General features: G+C 39.9%; 1 protein-coding gene across 3 annotated transcripts in view; it reads right to left on the bottom strand.

Annotated features, from left to right (window-relative positions):
• The window catches only part of GPATCH8 (G-patch domain containing 8), a 57,872-nt gene that overhangs the window by 33,800 nt on the left and 4,795 nt on the right, over nt 1-19,277 (bottom strand). For 2 of the 3 annotated variants that reach the window (XM_064524458.1, XM_064524457.1), the window contains exons 2-4: nt 8,687-8,761; nt 2,464-2,481; nt 276-348 (exon numbers count right to left, since the gene is read on the bottom strand). Coding sequence is in view for 1 of the 3 variants with exons in the window: in XM_064524456.1 (XP_064380526.1) it covers nt 276-348; nt 8,687-8,761 (148 nt within the window). In the remaining 2 variants the exon portion in view is untranslated. The remainder of the gene's footprint in view (nt 1-275; nt 349-2,463; nt 2,482-8,686; nt 8,762-19,277) is intronic. The other variant, XM_064524456.1, reaches the window with a different exon arrangement.

Raw genomic sequence — 19,277 nt, 5'->3', positions numbered from 1 at the left:
GTTAGTAAGTAGGCAGTTAATTTGCCTCCCTCCAAAAAGGCCAAACACGGTGATTCTTACACATACACAACACACACGAGCCATTGTCTAACCTGTACCAATAAGTGAGGCAGCAGCTTCCACTTGCAAATTGCTAAACATGAAACTCAACAGTGCATTTGTTTGGATATATTAATAATGGAAAGAAAATCTAATCTAGAAACAAAAAGCAGAAATAATTTTATTACAGACTGAAGCTGGTGTGGAACATTTTAGACATAAGCTACTGAACTTACCCTGCAGTGACTTTCCCAATCCCTGGCCCAGCTTCCACCCATGTTTCTGGAGTAAGCGGTGTCCAATATTATCCTGACAGACAGAACAGAGAAAACAAACCAAAAATATTCCAATAATATATTCTTCCCTTCCCACTGACATTTAAACATGTGATGAGCAAGAGATTTTCTACATATATATGCATGCAAAAAAAATGCTACTGAAAAGGCAATATATGCCCAATAAAAGGGAAAGACAAATGTCAAAAATTGCTGGCTAGAATTTTTCCAGGGGGACAGGGTATCAGGGAGGGTCACTTTCTGATGGTGTGCTGGGCAACTTTTGTGCATCACGTTTAAAACAAAATAAAATAAAAATAAAAAAGCAATGTGGGAGAAAATAAAGTGTACCAATAAAAATTGACAGTAAAAAGCATAAAATCAAGCTATTTATACAATTGTATCCATCACCTAGACAGCACCACTTAAGATTTTTTTTGTAAAGAAAATCTACAATGTGTTTAGTCATTTTGTTTGTGTGTCAGGCTTTTATAATACTGAGTAAGTTGTAAGTGCAAGACTGCCCCACCACTAGAAACCAAAACACAATCATAGCAAAATCCAGGCTAGACTTGATTGGGTTTTTTTTTTATATATGTATATATATATAAACTAGCATGCAGCCAATATTAAACTGAAAAAACAGTGAGGTTAGTAAAACAAAAAAAAATGAAATCAATTAAATAAAATGAGCTCAAGCACAGACTGGGTGATGCATTTCACATGTAAACTAACAAAAATACTAAGATGTTAGAATGAAACAGGCCTAGCAATAAGTTAACAGCAAGGAACCATTAGTGCATGTAGGGGAAAACAATAAGCATAATGTCTCATCTTCCTAAAGAAAAAAAGCTATTTCAGAATAAGTTAAGTGGAAAAGTACTGATGCAGCAATTAAGTGTCAGCTTTTGAACAGTGCTAAACAGGGCTTTGAGTGGAGTTCAGTATGGTTTTAAGATCTCTTCCCCCCAAAAAAGAAGAAGCAGGAGTGCTGGTGGCACCCCGTAGCCATCTGAAAGCTGACCGATTATCCCCTGTGGATCCATTTAATATTTTACTAGCAGCAATCAGAACAATTCTGTCAACTCCTCAAAGAAGGTCTCTCAGTTACAAACGTGCTCACCACCTAATCACAAGAAAAAAATATATATATATATGTGTGCATCCATTGGTTGTTGTCATTATGCAACTCAAGTCAGGATATCACAGAAATATCCCAAATTATAACAGGCTGCAAATCCACAACATTCAGTGGTACATGGTATCTTTAAAAAAAAAAAAAAACAGAACAAAACAAAAAACCCAGAACAGCTGGGAATGCTGCAGGTTTTTGTAATTAAATCATCATGTAGCCAACACAAATCAGAATAGCAGTGGGTTTTTTTCACTCACTCCACATCGAAGAAAATGACCACACAGTTTGCAAAACCTTAGTGAATCGACTTGAAAGACACAATCTTTCCCCAAGATATTGGCTGCATGGATACATTTTTCCTCAAAAAGACTCTATTCGGTATAAATTTACTTTTGTTACTGATACGCTAGTAAAGCGATACATTTCGTCTCACTGTATTTTGCAAGGCAACAGTGTGTATCTTTCCCACACTACTGGCTCTCCCCCAAGACATAGGTAAGGCTACATGGAAAAAAAAAATGAAACGAGAAGTAAGGAAATGTCTGGTTATAAAAGCTTAAATCGGTATATGCAATGAAAGGAAAATGAACAGATATGGATTCCAGTCACAGACATCATGGAAAAGATCATAGGTTTCGAAGCTTAGGAGAACTTACCTGCAAACATATCTGCTGCAGACCGTTTATGTAACGGTCAAAGCAACTGCATATTCCTTCATGCAAAATGGGCCTGAAGTTCACAGATTTTGCGGATAAATGCATCAATTGTTCTACCATTAGCATTTTAACTGTATCTGACAAAGGATTATTGAACCAGATTTTAAAAGCTGATGCTGACAAAAATGGCTGCATTTTCAAAAAAGGACAAGAAGTACTTTACAATCTTTCGCTAAGTGGAGATGAGACATTGTGCTGACTGTGTTGTGTTATGAATGCACTAAAATAAACAGACAGATGAAGCAGTATGCTATTTCCAAAAGCAGTGCAAGTGGAGTGAAAGCATTTCCATACGAACCTGGCTTTAAAAACTGGGCTGTCAAAAGAACAGTTAAATGTAACACAAAGTAAGAAACTGTCCAATCACTAATGGTAGTTTTTCTTTTGCTTTGTTTTCAATTCACTGCTTGCAAGTAATGTATTTATTAAAGAAGAGTGAAAGCATAAAATAAATTCAACAAGTCAAGACCAGCTGGGAGATTCAAGAGCGGTGTGTTGTGACTGACACAGTGAAGGGGTAAACAAATGTTAAAGGGAGAAAAGAAAAATTTAGAAGGGTTATACACATTAGCACCACTTTTACAAAACCACTCAAGAGGATGGTCGCAAGCTGGTTAACATAAATCGGAAATACGCCTAAATATCATCGTGTCTCAGTTCCAGGAAGGGGGCATTTTCCCCCCCGATCTCTTCCATTTGTTCACATAAGCAGTGAAACTATTTCCTAATTAAAGAAAATACTAAACTGGAATGAAGTATCTTCTGCTTCAATTAATAGGGAGAACAGCTCTGAGAGTTTAATAGCAAAATTCTAGATGGGACCCAGTCATTAGTCTGCTCATAAGGATTTCTAGCCACGTTCTACCTTTCTTCCTCCATTTCAGATCATTACCGCAGACATCTCGCACAGGAAGACTGGCAGGAATGCTCTTTAGCTTAAATGTTACCTTAAAAATTAAATTAGGTAAGGCCAGAATTGCTAGGCTCACACGTGAGGACTGTTCTGCAAAGCCATTAAACCCTGGTGGCGTGTCGAGTAACTGGGGATATTAGGCAGGACCAAAATTTGACAGAGGGCAGCAAGTGTTGCAGCAGCTGGTAGCTTTTTTCTTAATTGCTTTTTTTCCCCCCTCTCCTCTCCCAAGTGAAAGCTCCCTATGACTGTGGGCTCTTCTCTTTCACAAGGGAAAAAATAAATAAATAAGTCTCTCTTTACACCCATCTTCCTGCTGATGTCAAGAACCGTCATTCCTTTTGACTAAGTTACCCTCACATTGTAATAATTTTCCTGCGGGAGAGTTGCAGTGATTTATAAAAACGCCAAGAGCCCAGGAAGGAAATCATCCATTTCTCAGAGGAGAAAAGACACTGCTCTCCCAATTTTCTCATACCAGCATTTTAGAGCTCTCTGAGTTACAACCACGATAAAAATTACTGAGGCAGCCTCGACAAGCCTCAAAAGGGGGTCGAGGGAGCAAGTGGGCTCTCACTTGCAGCCAAAATTACTGAGCAGAAGCAGCCAGTTAGCACTGCTGGTGTGTGCATGTCTTGTGCAACCAATTATGGACACGATGCTAAAAGAACAGATTGGGGAACGCTTAGTTGTAAACAGAGAGGCTTGACAGGCTCTTGATGGGACAATTTACACTTCTCTGTGTTATTCTCATCAACTTGGTAATAGAAATGACCGCCTCTGTTCAACCATTTCAGATGGGGAACTTGAGACTGCAGATCAAGTGGGACTTTTTTAAAGAGTATAAAAAACATAAAGGCCTAAACTTCACTGAAATTTTAAAGGGAGTTGGCTAAATTATCTTTGAAAGCCTGTGACCTGCTCCAAACAGTTCAAGCCAGCTTCCCCAGTTGCCAATCCTGTGACCTGAGAAGATGCCCTTGGTTACTTGCCACGGGTATCAGTGATTCCCGATCACGATAACCCTGGTATGAATTTCTGACCAAGGTCCTGGCTATAGAAGAGAGATGCACACAATGGAAAGATGTGTACAAAAACTCAAACGTTTTGATGACGTATGGGGAATATAACCCACGGTGATTTCAATGGGTGGATCGAGCTGCGTCACAAATAAGCCGGAGAGAGTTTTGCCTAATACCGGTTTTCCACCGGATCCCCATGCCTCCCCACGCATTGCGTCCACGTTGTTAATCTTTCAGCATAGGCAAAAACCATACGTCTCTTGAGTGGGTTGTAAGCTGTGCTGACTGTGTATGGAGGAATCTATAAGCAAGGACTGGATGCTACTGGGTGAACCCATGCAAACAAGAGGTTGAAAAGATTCCCAAAACAAAACCTATAGCTCACTACAGATGACACAATGAAGACTAGAGAGAAAAGCCAAATAGTAATGCTACACCATTCAGCTTCAAGAAGCACATTATTTATAGCGCTGTCCACATATGGCTACTGCTAAATGTCAAATCAGCAGCCTTATCAAATTACACTTTGGAACTGGTGGAGTCCACAGATCTGTACAGATATACAGTGCGACAAAACCCAACTTCAGCTCATACGTAAAGCCTACAATAGCCTGCGATCTTCAAACAGCTAGCGACTGAAGCCTGAACCCTTGTGAAGTTAAAGGACCTTCTTATGTAACTGAACAGAATTAGAGAGAGGAAAAAAGGACGTTTGTTAGTTATGACGAGGACAAACTAACAAGCTCCAGAATAAGTGGATGATTCGCAGTCTCGCCTCCAACCTGCACCGATGACAGCTTGGTTTGACTCCCTGACACTCTGCGTATTGTCTGCAGGGGGAAAAAGGGCCGTTTTCTTGTGCGGACTCTAAGGGTGTATCACTGTCTCCTACTTGAGCTGTACTGCCGGGACAAAGAAAACCATCAATTCACAGCAACGAGGTTCAGTAAAGCAGTAGGAATGAAGACTTAATGCAAGGCAAATCTGGGTTCTATTGAAGCTGCAATACTTTGTGACTTTCCATACAAATACCTGAATTCGGTGCACTTAAGATATTTCAAAACGAACACATGCAGCTTCTTCAATAAAAAATAATAATAAAAAATAATTTTAAAAAAGAGTTAAGTGCTCTGATTTTCAAGGACACCAAACACCAGTAGTTCTACTGACTTCAACAGCCAGTATGAGCGCAACATCTTTCAAACCAGAACAAAAAAAAAGAATTGTTACTTGGGGAGGGAGGGAAGAAAAAGAAAAAAAAAACAAATCGGTATTTGCAGCGATGAGGAGTGCATTGGTATAAAATGCTTTCTTCAATTTAGTAACGAAGAATAGCTGGCTTCTCATTGAGGGTACGTTCATCTACTAGCTCGTGTCAGCTCTGTTCTCCGTAAATGTGCTTTGGTTATAGTCGCATGTTCCAGTCCAGACATCTTTAGCCTAAACGAGCTATACCAAGCGGGATTCCCACAGACACAGAGTACTAGTATGCTAATTGAGGACACATTTCAACATTGTAATGATCTGTAGACTCCCAAACCTATTTTTCCAGCCACCTTTGAGTTGCATGCTGTAGCAGTACAGTCAGCACCTCTCAACAGGTAATGCTGCAGAGATGGATCTAACTTCAGCGGTGATTGTCACGTGTATACTCCAAGCAAAACCCTTTGCCCTTTGGGATTTCCAAATACGAGCTGCTGTTGGCTTTTAAAAGAGCTTTCAGGTTACTCAGAAGTGAAAAGCTACAAGCAGCACACGTACGAGAATATACTTAATCCACTCTTGAGTCTGTAGAGTAACCAAACTGTAAACTGGAAAGTGCTTTGATCTGCTATTGTTAAAAACAACCTTCCTGGTACAGAGAAAGACATTTGTCATCTGAACTGTTTCCATTATGTGAAAACCAAGGCTCTTACTCATTACTATGAGCTGATTCCTCTCTAAAGGTCAGATGAGTTGCTAAGAGAGAACCAAATAAGGATTATAAAACAACTTGCGACTAAATGTTAATATTGCAAATATTTACATGTGTGGTATTTGCAAATTCTGTACTTGTCCTTACTCCTTCCCTCTCAACTTCAGTTCAAGGATGTCATTCATTTCAGGGTGGGCCAACAACATAAAGGGTATTAAGCCAGAAAAAGCAGCATGAACACCCCTCTCGAGAGTATGAGAGAAATCTTACAGGAGAGGTACACCAAACTGACAAAAAAAGCCACTCTCTTAAATGCTCATAATTTGCCAATTTTTTTAAAAAATGCACATTTCATTAATAGCATGGGAACAAAATCATTATCACTAGCCAGGAAATTTGGCAAGTTATTTACACTTCCCAAGTGCAGATTTTCTTTCAAAAATCAACAACATACTTAACGAAGAAACATGAAAATTAGTGCTAAAACTGAGCGGTCCGTTTGCGACTGCCTCATCTGAAAGCAGGCTTGTTCACGAGAGGAGTCCAAAAGCGTCGCTGTGCAGCATTCCACAGCCTTTAAATTCTGGGACCAGCATGCGAAGCCAATTCAAGCATGCTCCAACACACAGCACAGTTGATTTGACAATGCAAAAAACCCCGCATATAATCAGTTCTGTGGCTCTTTCCAAGAGTTTAATGTCCCAGGCTAGGGGTTTTGTACCTCAAATGCTTGCTTCTGTTATTACAGACAAAGGAAAAGTGAAAAAAAATGGGTTTTAAACCAAGAACAACTTGAGATTTTAGCTCTTTTTCCTCCCAAAGGGGTAAGGCATTCTCTTATCCTCTCCATCAAATGGTTTTCAAGCTCTAACCTCAAGGCTGAACTGCACATTTTCATATTAAAACCTACAATAAAGTTGTAAAGATTGATAACATCACTATATTTGGATTATGATACATGAACGAATAAAATACTAAAACTATAATTTAATTTAAAATTTCTGCTGCAGCTCAACATTAATCAAACCGCAACAAAATAATACATTTGCAGACGATCCAAGCAGCACTGTGGGTCTAGGGGGGCCGCTGTTGGGTCCAACGTATTCTTCCACATTTTATATAATTCTGTATGCATCACTTCCTTCAGAAAACCAAAAAGATTCAGTCTCCTAAAGTAACACTCATCTACGACCACTTTAACTCCTCTGTTTGGGAAAAGCCTTTTAGAAATCAAATAGTCTAATCTGTAGGTAATACTTGAATTATTTTGTGAATGCTAGTTTCCAACGTGGCACAGAGTAGGATACCAACAAGTATTTCTCATTATATTTACAGAAGGAAACAGGCTTGGCATTTTAATTAAAACTCCGTATCACAGTGTAAGATTGAAGTATTCAGGAGAACATTGAATACAAATTCCCATCTCTGCAGCATTATCTCATGCGTCATCAATTACTGCCATGCCTAAATCTAGCATCATGCCAGCACATTAAGACAGTAGGTACTATATGCAGTGTTCACTGGACCAGAAGAACAGAAATAAGAAGGGGGAAAGGAAACCCTAGAGAAGAAATTAAAAAAGGCAGACCGTGCAATACAAACCAGATCATGGCTGCTTAGCTAATATGGGCCAACTGCTGCGGAAGAAAAATGTCGAACACCCCAAGTTGTGTAAATTTTTTGTAAACATCTAAACACGCACACAAACACACACAACACCAACCTACACATGAATGAAAATATATATTGATCTTTTGCTAACACTAAGTTTCTAAGTGCACACTAATGTGAGGAAACTTAACGGAGAACTTAAATTACTGTAGAGAAAAGAAATATTTGAGAAGTACTAGCTTAACAAATATCTAGTCTTAATCAGAACACCACTAAGTGACCCTTTACTGTTTGCTACCAGTTTTATTGCTATTGTATTGAAACTGCAAATGAATATTAACACTGAAAAGCTAAAGCTAAGTGCCAACCTCGTAGGTGAAGTTTAGGCAGAACAAGTTATTGTGCTTAAAACTAGCAAAAGATGCTTTGCAGAGAGAAAAATTAAAAAGCTCCAAAAAGCTTAAAAAAAGATAAAGCTAAACAAAACTTATTTTTCCCCATCTTACAGCTTCATTCTCCATGCCGAATTCAAAGTAAAACAGTATTTTAAAGAAATTCAGAGCAGAGTTTGAGATTCTAGGGGAATGACTGCTATGCTAATGCTATAATACATCAGTGCATCCCTATTGCCAGATATCATTCTAACATGTTTAACACTCCAGTAATTATCCAAAAATATCAACTAAAAAGGAGCAAAATACATTTTACTACACTATTCCATTAGGTTCATACAAGAATTAAACTGATTCTTAAACAAAAAGTATGAAAACTTAACAAAATAAATTCTATAAGTGAATGTATTATTTTAATTAATTTCTGAAATACCAAGCTTAAATTTCAGTTACCTACAATTTTAGTAGAACTACTTAAAGAGCAAGTCCCCAGCCCACTTAACATTAAAGTAGGGCATGCAGTTACACTACAAAAAAAAAAATTAACCCCATACCACCATTTTCAAAGAGGTGCCTGCTCCTATCAATTGACTGCATTCACATCAAGTACCATCCGATCACGACCTAATTTTTGGTGGATTGATGATGATGATAAATATGGATCTTACCGATTCTATAGGCTTGTCTAGAGACGCTTGCTCGATCTCCAAGTGCCCTTCTTCATACTGATCAAAGTGATTTCCCTGTAAAAGAAGGGAAATTACTGTTATCTCTCTTATCTCTATTATCGCTGTGGGAGACAAAACATTTTCAAAAGTCTAGTTTCAAGATTTAGGAGGCTTGTAAACATGTGCGAGCTTGTATATATTTAGCTAGCAAAACAAATGAACTAATTAAATACAGACTCAGTTCAGTAAATAGGATGAAAGAACAAAAAATAATAATAATAATTTTGAAACCTAGCTATGCTAATCCAATGAGCACCATAAACTGTGGAAGTCAGTAAAACAACAAGCATTCAGGATGTCAACGCTCTTTAAAAGAAAAGTCTATGAAAACACTAAACAGTCACCAGTAGAGGCCAAAACCACACAGGGCAGAAATCAGAAGGAACCGACTCCTCCACCGCCATGAAGTTTTGGGTTGTTTGGTTTTTTTTTTTTAAGACGTGTAGAGCTTTTCTTGCATCAGGAAGTCCAAATTGCTTCAGGCATACGTGTAATTTCACACACCTCATGTCAACAAAAACCCACAATGGTACCAGAAGAAACTTCTCCCCGTGCCCACAGCACTTGTTCGTGGTCTGAAGCGCCCCGCTCCTTGGATTTATACAGCTGCAGAGGGAAAAGTCAGTGGAACCGATCCACTAACACACAGCAGGACAGAGGAACATCCTTGAGGAAAGACAGAAGGACCGAGAGATGCCCAGGGAAGTGCACTAAAACACGAAGATGCTCACACAGCAAAGAAAACGCTACACAGGACCATCAAGCCAGGCGCCTAGCTTCCCTACGCTCCAGCAGCAACCCCACAAAACTTCTGTGAGCCTAGAGATTGGCCGCATGCAACATGCTACATATTAATCTAAATCCTGCTGGAAAATGAAGCAGGATTGCTATTACGGTGTACTGTAATTCACCCAGGAATAACCATGCTTTGCATATCAAACAGTCCCTTGTTTTAGAAATATTTAGAATTTATTACCATCCAGCATCATATTGTAAATAAATAATAAAAAGCAGTACATACTTTGTCTCGCAAACCAAGCATATGATTTTCAATAAGGTACCTACTCACATTAAAAAAAATACTTACAAGCCAAGTACTGCTTATGTGTGAAGATACAAACAAAAGTTATATACTGCTATTAAAAAAAAATTTCTCTAGCTCTCCCTTAAGTATCATACATGCTTCTAAATGTCCCTACACCACGTAAGCTCTGTAATACGCACAAATGACAGTAATTGGAACAGAGATTAAGTTCCAAGCAACTTTCCTCAAGCATCCGCTACGGCAAAATTCAATCTTTCCTTGCGAGCACCAAACACCTGGCAATTTTTGTTTGCATCCCAGCCGCGCAGTTACTCCGAGAACACCTCCACCACGGCCAAGAGAAGCACATTGTCTCTCTCCGCCTTTCTACCAGCACCACTTTTTTTCTTGTGCAAGAACCTTAACGAAAGCCAGCATGAAAGCAAGCAAGTTATAACTGTGACGGACCGCCTGCTGCAATTTTACAAGCCAGACACCAGGCTCCAAAAATTCTCTGGAAGGAGCGGCCACATCCAGCGACGCGAACGTGCAAGAGAGCATCTTGACAAAAAACCTGTTGCCGAGAGAACGTGCTTTGATACACGCGCCCTAACTGCCAGCCGATGCACCGCTTGCAGTCCGCAACGATCATTCACCCAGTCTAGGCTCCGTTTTCAGCAGGCATCTTTTCCCACGACCCCTCAAAAGCCGAGTCGGGATTTATTCTGGCGGCAGGAACCCACTCCCATCTGCATGTTTTTTTGGATGGCCCTCAGGGAGCAAGCTGAACGCAAGCTTACTGTACGTGCATGCAACAGCTGAGTTGCTTAACCAACTTGGTGATTTCGGGAGACATCAGACGTAACGTGAACGTGCAGATCGTACATGTGTTGGAGTCAGTGAGCCCAGCTGCGCAGCAGGGGAAAACAACATAAAAGGAAAGCTGTCTCAATGGAAAGAAGTACGTGGCCCGGCCTCCCAAAGAGCAGTGCCCAACACAACAAAAGCAGTCAAGAGTGCACACGCTGTTGATGAATTTGTACTGTTGCCTGCTAGCAAAAACGCACCAGTGAAACTGTAGTATAGATACGGTCTCATGTATAAAAACAAAATCCACAAGCTTCAAAGCAGTAGCATCTCACTAACATTTAGATGAAACACATGAAACTCTCAGCAAAAAAAAGTAGACATATTTTTTTTCCAATTTCACAATGTGATTTGCTGCCTACGGATAGCTCTGAATATGCCAGCTAAATTACCTGGAGCTGGCAAAATATTTCTGCCTACTCACCGTCTCCTTCTGCACGCTGCCTGCCAAGCCATTTAAAATTGTTGCTACAAAGGCCAGGGTCAACTCCATTTTGAAGGAATACCTTGCCGATTTGAAGCTTTACAACTCAATTTTTCTGTGCTTAAAAACACCTCCTCCCAGACGCTATGCAGAAGACTGAACACATTGTCAAATGCACTACAAAAAAATAGCACAGAAAGCTATTTTCTCCCTCTTTTAGCAATCCCACTATTATCTACTTTATGCACTCTGACTGTGGGGTTTTTGTTACGGGTGATGGGAGCGGGAATGGGTTGCTTCCCAGCCCAAGTAACAGCAATACTAATATCACAGCTTTCAAAACAGGCAGGGTGCTTGCCATCATCTTGAACCACCGCGTATGCAAACACCCTCCGAGCACACTGAAACGAGCCCTCGTGGGATTCGGACAAATGTTCTCTGTACGAGGAAGCTGACTGCTAGGGGCTTGGCAATATAAAGGCATCAGAATGACCAAGTGTCTACACTGAACGGAAATCAACACACATCACGGGGCTATTCCTTATTTATCAACACCTAAATGATGAAACAAACATTTTCCTTACACCGTGAAGCATCCCACCCTGAAAAAAGGCACAACAAAAATTTAACTGTCACAGTCAGGTGAAATTTATGAACATGTTCATTTTAAAGGTGCCTATGAGGATAGAGAAAAATGGTTCTTGCTTCTAGGGACATTATAAATAGCTTGCTAAAGTGGTGTTAAGTTGTCTGCCACCTTGGAAATTACAGGCCTTTTGGAGCCGGGATTCTGGGGGACAGGAGGCAGCACAGTTTGTCCCTTTGCTTCCTCAGCCCTGGAGCTTGCTAAATAACAAGCTGGGGGGGGGGGGGGGGAATTCAATCTGTTTTTCTTGTTTTCCAATCCTTCAACCTGGCATGTCAAATTGATACATTTTGTATTTGTTTTGCTGTATCTTAAGACAATGAATCAGAAGGAGACAAAATCCTTTAACATTTAAATCTAACAATTAATTAAACCCTAACCACTGAATCTGTTGAGCATAAACTGCGTTTCTGGCAAACGTGAACCTTAAGCACAGACGCCGCTTCCATATGAATTTGATCTGTATCTTCCGCAGACGTGAGTGATGTTTCCCTCTTTAGAGGACACCTTCAAGTGGAGAGAATAATTCAATCACTACAAAATGGATACCAGATCATAAAATAAAAGCTGCATAAGAAGTATCAGTGATATTCAACACAAAGCAACCGAAGCCTAGCCCCAAACTTCCTCTCTCTGCATGGCTATTCTAGAGATATGGTAAAATCCTGACCCCGTTAGCTAATGACAAGGTTCCCACCTGCACCAGCCAAGAAGGATTTCAGCGCTCAATAAAACGCCCTACTCCCTCCCATCCTCTGCTCCTCCATTTTAAAACTGCTTGTATCAGACTGCCTAACTTCTACTGTGTAAAACAAGATCTGCTACCCTGCTTAAATTACTGTCTTACAAACGCTCTACTCCATCCTAAAATAGCAAATAAGATGAGAGGCTTTCACTTAAGTATCATTTATTGCTGTTTGTATCACACTGTGCTGCAGCAAACGCTCCAACGCTAGGTGCTTCACCTATAAGCATATTGAATTTCAATAAATTTTACTACTCAGACAAGAAGCAAGGACAAGCCTTTAATGTCTAAACACTTACCCACCACGCATACCATTTAGTTTCCTTGTTGGATTTCATCTCTAGAAGGCAATATGCTTGTGTGCTATGATTTTTCTTGTTACTATCATCCATACTCTGGCTCACTAGACATTTTGATTACTCACAGTCACATGTCCTCGCCTTTCTCCTCCACTTTCCCATTGCTTGATCTTTGCATAAAGCTCTTGGCCAAACTAAGTCTTGGAGCCTTCATGCACTTCACTGCTGAGTTACGAATCTGGCATTCGAAAATCAACTCTAACAAAAGCTGTCTCCATGCAGGATTTGAGACCCTCATGCTCCCTTATTCGGATTGTAAATACTTTAGCCCTTTGGTTCAACAAATGCTGTTTTGTCCAAGATTAAACATAGTAGAGTCATTGCATTCTCGGAAATAATTCAAATAAAATAGCTGAGGGAAAAGGTTGCCAGTAAATGGCTCTCAGTCAATACACATGAAATGAATCTGATTTAAGCCCATTTATCAGTGTAAGTTTAATGATCTTACATGTATCACAAAATAAATTGTCCCCACCGAGACAGCTGGACTACTGCACAAATGAGCTACGTGAGGCACCCTTTCATGAAGGTGGGCAAAGACATAGCACGTAAGGGGACACAGATACTACCAGGAAGAAAAACCCTTTTAAAAGCATCTTGACAGCAACACAGCAGAAGAAAATTATGCTCTGCTCCTTCCCACCCGCTCCCCGTAGTATATATCCAAAACCAGACCCGACTTCTGAGCACTGGATTTTCTAAGTCACCTGCAGCCTTCTCAACTCAATGAGCAAAGAGCGATGAGTCACTTCATCGACTGCTTCAAGGCTATTACACTTCCTTGGATATTCATTACGGGACTGCACTTTGCAATCGGTCCAAACAGAAAGGATGTTAAGACGTCAGCTTACAGAATGCTTCCCATATAGTGCCCATTCCTGATGAGAATTAGCGGTTTCTTTAACGACCAGCCATAAGTTATCCATATATTACTTCAGCAAGTGTGGTGGTCTAAGTTCAAGTAGCTATGCCAAACCTTTAAACAAAGTCCTCACTTCTCCAAAGGAGGAAACTACAACAAAAAGGTAGTATAACAGGATGTGAAACCTACAGTTCTCTTCCAAAACCACCTTACTCAGCTCTCCCTTCAGCTGCTGCTCAACAAGAGAGCTGTTATTTGAGCATTATTATTAACATGAAAGATCCAAGTTACAAGAAGTAACAGAAGTCAGATACAGAAAGCCTTAAACTCCCAAAATGTAAAGTCAAAGTGCCAAATTCAGATTTTTTTACCCAGCTTACAATCATTTAAACAAGCCCATTCCCCATTTTTGAAAACTCTGAAGGCATTACGTTGTAAAATAGCAGCTGAGACACTAGGAACGTCTATAAAGAGAAATTAGCACCCACAAAAAAGGTCATTTTTCTAGTGCAGATAGAGCTACAGCTGACTGTGTTTGATATAAATTACAGAGTATTTTGCACCACCCTCCAGTTTTTAAGAAAAGTTTTGTTTTAAAGGAGAGCTCGAACAGTTAGGAGACCTTTAAAAAGACAAGGCTATACAATTTCCATTGACTTTTTCCAAAGACGGCTAAATCGTTCTTACCGGAACTCTTGCAAGCACTCCACATCTAGGATACTTTTATGAACTTTGCTAGTCCAGCATCAATGGTGTCACCAGAAACACAGGCACGGGCACCACTTTGAAAGGACTTGACCGAACGCCAGAGATTCTTGCCTAAGCCAAAGTCTTAACTAGGAATTACATGCAGAAAAATCACAATCAGCATTAATCTCATTTTTGTGCTACATTTTATTTCTAATTCTCTTTTTAAAAATCTGTTCAGCTTGGTCAGCTTTTATTAGGCCTGTCAGTTCTGCACAACGCCAAGCTCAACTTACCACCTCTCATCACACCCTATGGAGGTGAGACGTACCACTGAGTGCAGCTATAGAGTTACACTGAGACGCAACGGGAGAAGAGACCGACCCTGGGCAAAAATCAAATACGAAAAGGTAAAAGTGACAGAGAGAAAGGCCTGTTAGTGCTACCCTATATTTTCCTTATTTGTGGGGCTCTATCAACTATATAACGGGCTAACCTCTCCAGGAAATTTCAGCCAACACAGACAGGAGAGGGAAAGTGTTAAAAACAAGCCAAGATCACCATAACTAATCAACTGTTTATTACACACAGTCAACTCTTCATGGTTTTATAATTCCTCTGTGAGATTCATATCGCCATACCTACACTGACTACAGCTATCTCGGACAATAATTTATACCAGCTGTATAAGCAAAGCAGGACCTGATGATTCTGTGAGATGGAAGATCTCCAAAAAGCTAACTGATGTAGACAACTGTGTTGATGCTTAGAAATCTGTCCAGAGAAACTGAAAACAACTCTGGAAAAATGCAGCTTAGACACGTTACTTGAGTATTTATCATGTGCCAGAACAAGTTACACTTTTAAGATCAATATGGACCCATGGAGATGATCCCATCCACTCACTCTCCTGCTTGCACTGGGAGGTTTCTTGGGTACTTTTAGAAGTCACATGGTTTCTGAAAACTACAGGAAAAACAATACAAAAGCAACTTTGAGATTCTGCTGGTACCTGGAAACTCTCTGTTAATGGGTCCCAGAAGAAAGCCATTAACCTCTTTTTCCTTTTGTCTCCTGATGGACTGTAATGACCCACAAAATTTAAGTTATCCTTTTCTAGCAACACAGAAGGAAAGCATTCAAAAATAGCTAGTGTTTTCATAGCCTTCAGCATATTATAAATTGCTTTCCCAGTCCCTTTCCTGTAAATAAGCAATACGAGTGCATAAGAGCTGACAATGTACGCCTTAACACCCTCAGAAATAGCTTAATATTTGCAGTCAACTTCTCCTGAAAGCTGCAGCAAACCTCATTTTAGGCAAACACACACGTCGCAATTATTTTTGAGAGTACTTAAAATGGAAATCCTCTCAAGTCAATACAACAAAAGCAATCACTTAAGATTTGGAATTGAATTTAAATGAGCAGCTTTTTAAAGAAGCACCTTGTAATTACACGTTGAGATGCTGATGGCACCTTTAATTTACCACACTAAAAATCAATTTTGACGCCAGAATTCTAACTGTTAAATCCAAAAAACACTAGAAGAACCCCCACCAGCACACATGCAAAACTACTAATAGATCAAGAGCTTTTTAAACTGGAAAAATGTGCATACAAATACCTAGTTAGAGCTGCTCAGTTAAACACATGTTCTATAGTTCAGAGATAAACAGCTTGCTCAAAAGGACTGTAAGCCAGAGGCAGGTCCCTGCTTCACTATGTTCTGCATAGTTTGGCATCAAACGAGATGAATTTAACGTCTTTTGGATTTTTTCTCCCTTACCAACGCCAGCTCTAAATCCGTGCCAGGACACAAGGGATGCTGTTCTTCAACTCTTCCAGCAGCTGTACTGGAGGGCAGTAGCACTGGTCTAACCTATCCAACTCTCTTAGTCATTTCTTAACATATCCTGATGCAGAAGAGTCTAGAGCTTACAGTACCCATGACTAACAGGGACTTTGAAGGCAGGAGAAAAAAAAAAAAGTGTTGTGGTGGGGTAAGGTACTAGTCATTTAACATCTATTTTTTCCCCACCAAAATTTCTGAGGATCAGTCTTCAGAAAGCTGGACTGCAACCTTCCAGCGCTGCATGGTGAAAGCGCTCTATATACCCTGGGCTCTCTTAGACCACAATTTCCCAGGCTACCAAACCTCTTCTTGAAACAGATAATGCATGGAAAACAGCAGTAGGCAGAGAACCTGGGCAAGCAAACACCTTGAAAGATTAAAAGCATTAATAGGAGGGTTTCTTTTTTAAATAGTTTCTTTGACTCAGTAAAGGATTGCTTTTAAACCAGAACATCACAGAAAGCCTCACTAAGGAGCACATCAGCTGGACTCGACAGGCATTCCACGTGGCGCGGTACCATTCAACATTTTTAATCGATGGGCAGCGGGGAAACAGAATAACTGATGACTGGATTTGCAGATCACAAAGTCTGGTGAACAGTAAGTAACAATGAGGACGACGTGTTTGCACAGAGCAATCTGACCTGCATAACAGTGACCTGAACCTGCTAAAACAAAGTACGTTTAACAGAGCCGTACACAAACATACCAACAGAATCGGGCTGCACCTGAGAAGGCAGGGACTGAAGAGAAATCTAAGTCAATTAAGACGCCTCCATGCAATGCTGTGGCAAAAAGGCTAGAGACATGGCCCAAGGATGTGTAATGGAGGAACAGCTAATAAGAATAAAGTAGTGAGAAAGAAGCTTTTCTCTGCATATGGTACAGATGGGACCTAATTCTAGACGTTCTAAAAAAGTCTTCTAGTCACATTTTGAAGATGTAGAAAAATTTAGGAAAGCAATAGCGATGCATAAGGGCTGGAAAAATGCCTTAAAATGGCAGAATTCAGGGATCAGGCTGTTCAAGTTCTCAAAAAGAACCTAAGAGTAAGGCATAAATATTATATATGCCTTCACATAAAGAAGAGTCAGGGCACTAATGGGTTCTTTAGCGTAGTAGAGAAGGATGCAACAAGAAGCAATACTAAAGCTGAAAACAGAAAAATCTACACAGAAAAGGAAGGAACGTATACTTTCCAGTCGACAAACCACTAGATCAGCCTATAAAGGAAAATGCAAGTTCACCATCACCTGCTGTCTTCGAGAGAAAGAGATACTGTAGTCAAGCATTAGCTACTGGATTTGAAACAGGGTTAAATGACTGAAATCGAGATGTGTGTGATATCTAGGTATTCAGAGTAGACACCCTAATATTAACTTCCAGCTTTAAAACTGTGAACCACTAAGATCTCAGCTGAATTAGTTGCTCAGAGAGCTGTTCAAAGGTAGAAAGCACCAAGAGTTATTACTGGTTTAAAACCATACCATAGAAAAAGGAACGGCAACTGAGGAAATCTTGTCAAGAACTCCAAAAATGCTTTTGGATCAGATGAACTCCTCAAGCTCTACAACCCTATGCAGTGGCTGATAGGAGAGCTACTTACGAGGGTTTGTTTTTTTTTTTTTTTTGTTTTGGAGGGGGCTGCAGGAAGAGGTGACTTAGAAGAAGCCAAGATAATTCACACACGGTTTGTGGGCCAGTAGCATTGAGAAAGTTTTTCCTTTCCTATTTAGTTATCCATGGCAAGAAGGAACATCACCACACAAGAGAAGACAACAGAAGCAACATTAAAAAACAGCAGGGAAAGGTACAACCAACACAAAAAAGAAGCAGCAGGTCTATATAAAATTAATTTACAGCACAAGTTCCTAAACTTCACACTGAATTTTAAATTTTCCCAGGATCTTCTAAAAATGGAACCAATACTATTTTGTCTACTTTTCATACATTTTCCCCTGATTTTCTCCTCTTCTCCTTGCTAGTCTAAGTAGGCAAAGATCAGTCGCAGTTCTGATGTTCTGCTTTGCTCAGTTGAGAAGTCAGAAAGTCTTGTAAAGGAAGAGAGCAGCGTTCTTCTTTTTGTGGCCACATCAAAAAAAAAAATCTAACCCTAATCTAATGACAAATGAAGCTCTCCAAACTGCTACTAAAGATCTCCAAATGCTACTAAATTTTAGAAAATTCTGAGATTAATTCTTTAATAAGAAGACAGGCTATGGAGAAGGGCTGCCTCCTTGACTGCTCTCAGTTACATCTCAGAATTTGTCTAGAGCAAATTTATGCACAGGCATCTGCTACCAGTTAGAAGCTCAGGACATCACATTTTGGAATTACTGTAATCCTATTTTCCCCCCGCCACTGCCCCACATTAAGTTTTTCTCCTCCCAATTAGTAAAAAGGCAGACAAAAGAAAGTGACCCTATTTATTTTCCTGAAGCTCAGAGAGAAGCTATCAACTGACTTTGTCACATAATCCATGAGCAGTCATGGCCTATTCAAGGATATAAAAAAATCAAACGTGCTTGCCTTAGCCAGCACATAATGAAAAAAAGTTCAAGCGACTGACAACACAGACTCATTAAAAAGGCAGAATTTAAAACTCCACGCTACCGGCCCAGATGTCCGGTAAGCTGGACCGCATAAGCTGCTTGGGAACAAAACTTATCCGTGCTTCTTGTATTCCCGACATTCTGCCAATTTAAAAAAAAAAAAAAAAAAGCAAAAGTAAAAGTAATATCCACATGCCATCAACCTTTGACTGCACTTGCTGGAAGTGCAAGAGCCATTAGTAGAGCAAAGACCAACTAATAGCAGCAATGTGCTCCTTTAGCTCTTAGAATACGTCTGGAAAAAAAACCCTATCTCCTTGGCATAAGCAAGAATATGAGAACTGAGGTGCAGACTGTCCACATTTCAAACAATCTTAGAAAATAAGGCATTTCTCTCAGCAAAAATGTTATTCTATTATACAGACTATATAAACTCTTCTAAAAAAAAAAGAGACAGAGCAGTTTGTTTTCCGTCTGGCTAATGATACAAGTAAGCGCAATGTATGTAGGAAG

This window comes from Dromaius novaehollandiae, chromosome 22 (assembly GCF_036370855.1).
Source record: "Dromaius novaehollandiae isolate bDroNov1 chromosome 22, bDroNov1.hap1, whole genome shotgun sequence".
In the NCBI taxonomy this organism is placed as follows: Eukaryota; Metazoa; Chordata; class Aves; order Casuariiformes; family Dromaiidae; genus Dromaius; species Dromaius novaehollandiae.
Note: the sequence above shows the minus strand (reverse complement) of the source record. Positions and strands in the feature narration are given on the sequence as shown.